The 6,484-nt window shown below is 36.0% G+C and overlaps 1 protein-coding gene across 1 annotated transcript; it reads left to right on the top strand.

Moving 5' to 3' along the window:
* The first annotated feature begins 181 nt into the window (after nt 1–181).
* Nucleotides 182–6,184, top strand: LOC132562297 (calmodulin-like). The gene is made up of 3 exons (XM_060227040.1): nt 182–2,308; nt 4,328–4,585; nt 5,639–6,184. Exons 1-3 carry the CDS (start codon nt 2,212–2,214, stop codon nt 5,665–5,667), a joined length of 384 nt encoding a protein of 127 aa, XP_060083023.1. The 5' UTR covers nt 182–2,211; the 3' UTR covers nt 5,668–6,184.
* The last annotated feature ends 300 nt before the right edge of the window (nt 6,185–6,484 follow it).

Genomic DNA, 6,484 nt, shown 5'->3' with positions numbered 1-6,484 from the left:
TGTGAGAATAAGCGTAATGTAGAAACTCGAAATCCATGAAATCAATCAAACGAGAAAATATAGAGTGATGTGTCATTAGCAATGATGGTAATCTCTTGATTTTAATCTTATGATAGTTTCTATTTTTACATTTTTTTTATATATATTTTTCGTTCGTCAGTAAACAATAGTACTACAATTTATCAACATTTCCATTTTAATGGACAAAATGCTTGTACATTTATTTATCTTAGTATCATGGTCTACCGGAATACGCTACCGGTTATATTTCAAACCACACTAGAAGCAACTTGTTATTGGTTTATATGGAGCAGGAACAGTTCATTGACATAATTGGATACCATTGTCAACATAATACCTAGGATAATACATGTAACACCGACATACCTATCCACAACTTAAAGATAAAGTCAATAGCGCTAAACATTACAACATTTTGTTACAAATATGTATTCTGACCACGATTAAGGTGTCTTTATCACTTGTGGGTCGCGGGTTCGAGACCTATGTGGGGCAGTCACCAGGTATTGACCGTATGTCTGTGGTTTTTCTCCAGGAATTTAGGCTTTCCTCCAGCATGAAAAACTGGTACATCCTTAAATCACCCTAGCTGTTGATAGGACGTAAAGCAACAATAAATAAAACTGACAATGAGACAGTTCTCTTTTATTTCAATTTTAATGGTATGACATTTTCGCCCATTCTGTCTTGCTTCTGTACGAAAGGAACAATGTATGCATCGATATTGATTCTTAATCTACGTAAATATACATGGGCAAAAAGAAATATTTATATAAGGAAAATATCATGACTATCATATGGTTCTGTATTCTGGTTTGGTTTTGTAAGACCAATCAATTTATTACAAAAATAAAAACAATTGTTATTAAATGTTGTTTAAATGGGAAGATATATCCTATTGTATTTAGAACAATAATGATTATCGCCTCGGTTGATCGAAACCTTTTGTGTTTGACGCTAGTACAGTCTGTACATACTAACGACACTATCGAATGTTACCTGTTGTTTAACCATGCAGTAACGATTTTATATATAAACCCATACTCAAATTTCATTCTGTTAAATTGTGCTTAAAATATTGAAACCTCGTTGTTAGTGATTTGTAAATGAAGGCTAATGATTTGATTAATATAATGGACGTTATCTGTAAATATTCTGTCAAACAGATACTGGGTCTTCTATAAATGCATTGGTTATATACAGTAGAACTTCCATACAAGGTCCTTCATGTGAAACATACAGTAACACAAAGATAGAAATGAACCATCATTTGTGTGTATAAAAAAATCAAAAACTGTCTTCTTCATTCTTCATTCATTTTGATTACATTGGAGCAAAAAATTAACAAAAGAGACGACACTCGTCATGTAAAACTTGGTCAATTCAATGGTTTGATATCACCTTCTCAAGTAAGAACTAGACATACAACAGCGGAACCACACAATGAGATCATTATAACGACCATTACACTTCCCCAAATTCTTCATCAACATGAATCTTTCGAAACCAAGTGTTTTGTGTTTATCTTTTAGCTGTCAGCTTCTTGAACGAAAATCACGATATTTGGAACAAGCCATTGATACCGAATTGACATATAAACACCATATAATGGGGAAGAATGATATTGCTATCAAGAAATAGGAAATTAACAACGGATAAGATGAAATCATCACGCTTAACATTTAGCTTGTGTTAGTTGTAAGAAAAGATCGATGTAGAAGAATATATGTTATCCTTGACTTCAATCTCTGATGGCTATATACGATGAATATGGTCAGGAACGCTCTTGTTTTCTGGGATGGAATTACTATACTTAGTAAGGTCTTTATGATCTGTTTTAAAATATGAACTTAAATGACAAAAACGTAAGCTAAGAGAGAGTCAAAGTATGCTTCGTTATGATAATATATCTTACTGTCCTACTCGATGAGATAGTAGTTAAGATTAGGTAGACCTGACAGGATGTTATCAGGTTATCTAAATTCCAGTTAACAAAAACATTATATACTAGTGATATTTTAACACATATGATATCAATATCTCGGTATCTAGACCATGTTGTCCATCCTTATTATCTCATCAATACCAGGAAAATGGTGATATGTTTACTTTTTTCTGTAGATATTTTGTTTTAATGTTTTAGAAATACGGAGAATATTTTCCAAAATCGATTCGAATGGTGATCAAAAGATGTCAAAACATGAAATTCGCCGAGCTGTCCGGTACATAGGGTTAAACCCCACTGATGATGAAATGTTGGAGCTAATGTTACCAGCGGATATAGATAGTAAGTTATATTACTAAACACATTCCATTGTTTGAGTCATAACAGGAACACTGATTATTTAGTATAAATGGTCCGTTCTAAGTATATGACAGTACTGTATACGAGTTTTAATTTATTCCTCAATAAAAGAGGAGTTTTTATTAATCAATCTTTTTAATGTTGTCGTCCTTTAACATTAAAATAATTTTGTAACGTCAATTTATGATTGGTCAGTGCGGCGATGTAAAAATGTAAAAAGAAAAGAGTTAATTTTAATGTTAAATTCATTACAATTTATGTTTTAATTATACAGATTGACTTTAATTTTTTTTTTAATCAATAACATTAGAAAAATGTAATATTAATATGTGATATGCATGTAAACATATACTCAACAAAAAATGAAAGGTTAACATGTTTCCTTGGCGAATACCTGTAAATGAGTGAAAACAAAATGACGTTTGTGTAATATTAGAAAATGGTCATGTTTTACATTACAAAATCCAATGGGGTTACCAAAATCATTCAAGCGTGAAAGTCTGTATTAGCGAAAGAGCTGCACGAGGTTTTCTGCAACTAACTTGTATCTTGAATTTCATAAACATTCAAACTGACAACTGTTCCTTAGATCCTTAGGACTTAGAAATCACCTAATCTTGCTATCTATCAACTTTATCATCATGCCCCGGCTGTCACAAGTACAGAGAGAAAGGGCTGTAGGCATTATCCAGGCTGGGGAGTCTCGCCGTCTAGTTGCACGGCATTTTGGTTGCAGTGTTAAGACAGTTTGCTAGTTGGTAAACCAAACTGGGCCAACATCCGATCGTCCCCTAAGCGGCCGACCCCGTAAAACGACCGCCAGGGATGACCGTCGTATACGATTGATACACTTGCGCAATCGATTCGTAACCGCAGTAGAGACTACAAGGACGTTGTTTGGGCGTCGTGTGTCTCCCCAAACAGTCCGCAACAGGTTGAGGGCCTACCAATTAAAAGCGCGGCGTCCCTACACTGGACCCAATTTGTTGCGACGTCACCGTAATAATCGGCGTAACTGGACCCATGTTCACCGTCGTTGGGACTTAAGACAATGGAACAATGTTCTGTTTTCAGATGAGTCCAGGTTTTGTCTGCAACACGGTGACGGAAGGCGCAGAGTGTGGAGGCGACGAGGGGAGCGTTTTGCGAACTGCTGCGTCGCAGAACGGGACCGCTTTGGCGGCGGAAGTTGTAATGGTTTGGGGTGGTATTTGTGGGGGGACTCATACCAGGCATTCGGTATCGGGACGATAAGACCAGTGGTTCAGCCATTCTTAAGACGCCATGGCGTTGGCGCCATTTTTCAACAGGATAACGCACCAACGCACACCAGTCGCGTCAGCAGAACTTTCTTGCAGCAAAATAACGTACAGGTGTTAGATTGGCCATCTAAATCACCTGATTTGTCACCGATTGAGCATGTCTGGGACGTTCTTGGGCGACGCGTGAGAGAACGTCAAAATCAGCCGTCAAACATGCAGGAGCTGGCCCAAGCCTTGATCGCTGAATGGAACAACATCTCTCCTCGAATTATCCGCCGGTTTACGAGTTCCATGCGACGACGCTGCAATGCTGTTTACATCGCAAACGGTGGCCATACCCGTTACTAATGGTGTTACCTTTAAAATTGACCCCAACGTCCTTTACATTCAAATAAAATCAACTGAACGCAAAGTTTTATAATGAACCATGACTGCAGTTTTATCAGAATTGATCAATTACTTTATTCGTACATGATTGGTAAGGATTTATGAAGGGGTTAATTAATTAATCACAGAATAAAGTAGTGTTACCTTTCTTTTTTTGTTTAGTATACATGTAATGCTCATATTTATCTTATTGTTTTTATACCTGATTTACCATTGGCTGGTTTCTTATTCTAATTTGTGTTCTCAAAACTGTGTAAAGTCTGTAGTTGTTTGACATCCTGATAACTTTGTCACCATGTCACAGTATTTTGTGTCGGTTGTGTCACGTCTTTGTCTCATTCCTTGTTTTCAGACGATGGTTATGTGGGGTATCGCGAGTTTGAGAGAATTCTAATGAGAGCGATATCCCGTCTGGAATATGAGAAGGATCATATTATGAAAGCGTTTAAAATGTTTGATAGAAACGATGACGGCACTATAACTGCCGAAGAGCTCAAAGCAATACTCGTAGGAGCCAGAGGTGGCGAGGAGGATGTCAATATTGAAGAGGAGGTTAATGAACTAATACGGGAAGCGGATGTCAACAAAGACGGAGAGATTAGCTACGAAGGTGAGAATCAAATCTAAAATTTCCATTATGCTGAAACGAAAGGGAGACAAATACTTTCTCTTTTTCTCGAATTTGCTACAAAAATGACATAGCTGTTTAAAAAGTGAGGGAAAAATAGATCCTACAATATACTTAACAAGAATGACCTTCTAAAGACTCTCGTATCTTTGGAATTTATTATCACCCTAACTCCTTAAATACCCCCACTTAGTTATGGAGAGTGAATGGCTTTATAAACTCCATGCATGAACATGAGCTACAATTGCTGCTCCGAAACGCCTGTTATTTCTATTTTAATTGGAGGAATATATGTCGTTACGTTTTCAGATGTTTCGTTATCTGAACGTTTGTATCCTCGCTAGACAAAGGTGTTCAATACGATACAATGTAAGTGATTGTAACCCCTGGAAGTTCGGAGATGGACATTTCGTCATTTTCACAAAATATTTAACCCAATTGATTTCCTTGTTAACATTTCACTCTCTATAACTGATACTTTATTTCGGAGAATATTTATTTAAAGTGATTTGATGAATGACTAAACTATATACTGTGTATCGGTAATATTTCACATGGGAATTGTTTTTGTCGTTTATACGCGAAGAGAGCCAATCGCGATTATTGGCGCAAAAATAACTCTGGATGACATCATTTACCAATCGAAATCGGAATCATGAAGAGTCCATGTCTATAATAGCAAATCGTTCGCTAATTTAGCTTTATTTCTAAGTATATATATCAAAGTTGTCTGAAGAGGTAAGTTAGCGAAATAAAGTATCGGAAATTATTTACCTCATTCAAAATGTCATCAATGCTGTAGTTGAGGATAAGGATACTTCATGAACTTATACAACACGGTGCATTTTTAGAACTACTTGTAAAACGCGGCATTCATATACGAAAACTTTAACTGTGCAATCAAATCTTGTTTTTGTGTAAGAAGGAACAAACCCCAATCCAAAAGATGTTTATTTAACAATTGATAGTCACTCACACTACACTAATTTGACTTATATTTTGATATATTAATAGATGTCTTTTTTCTCGTTGTAGAATTTGCTGACATGTTTTGTAAAATGTAACGGAGGGAAACTATGGAATAGATGTTTGCCAGTAACCACCGGGAAGATCATTGTAAATTCCATATATTGGATAAGGATATTTAATCGTTAGTCAGTATTTGTGGCGTGTGGATTGAAAAGACTTCCCTTCCTGCACACATTGAACGACTGAGAGGAAATTGACGACAACCAGGAAACGTCATTTCATAAGAAAAAATTCTAGAATATTTAAAATGGCCTTATCTCGACAAGACATAGCAATATGCCGATGTAGGTTATCCTTTCTGCAGTCTGTATTTCTGATGAAACAGAAGGGCACGAACATTAAACGCTTAACAACGTGTATTTATTATCGTTGAAATAAATTATCTCCTGTTTTTATGCCTATCAAATTATATCCTTATTTTCCTACAACGAAACCAACATGGACAGTATTCCACCAAGCTGTATGATGAACGTGATGATTTCAATTTCCCTATCGTAAATTTTCCATTTATGGGGAGTAGTATCCCTGCACCGCCATATAATTGTATTTACATGTCACGGTTAATTCGATATTCAATGGTCTGTTCCGATTATAACGATTTCCGTGCAAGAAGTCGTCAACTGATGGACAGACTCGTAACTCAAGTTTTCCAAACGTTGCAGATTTATAAAAATTATGGGGAAGTTTTATGGTCGCAATAGTGATCTTATTGTTAATCTTATCATTATTCTATTTCTTTGTGCGACATGAAGCTGGACGTGTCTGATGCTCTTTAGTTTGTCTGTTGGTTCCGTATACCTTGTTCTCATTTAATAACTTGATAATACTTACTTGGATTGACAAAGGTTTACA

Source organism: Ylistrum balloti, unplaced genomic scaffold (genome assembly GCF_031769215.1).
Source record: "Ylistrum balloti isolate Yb309-2 unplaced genomic scaffold, AGI_CSIRO_Ybal_v1 Utg371388, whole genome shotgun sequence".
Taxonomy (NCBI): Eukaryota; Metazoa; Mollusca; class Bivalvia; order Pectinida; family Pectinidae; genus Ylistrum; species Ylistrum balloti.
This window is presented reverse-complemented; position numbering and strand designations above follow the sequence as displayed.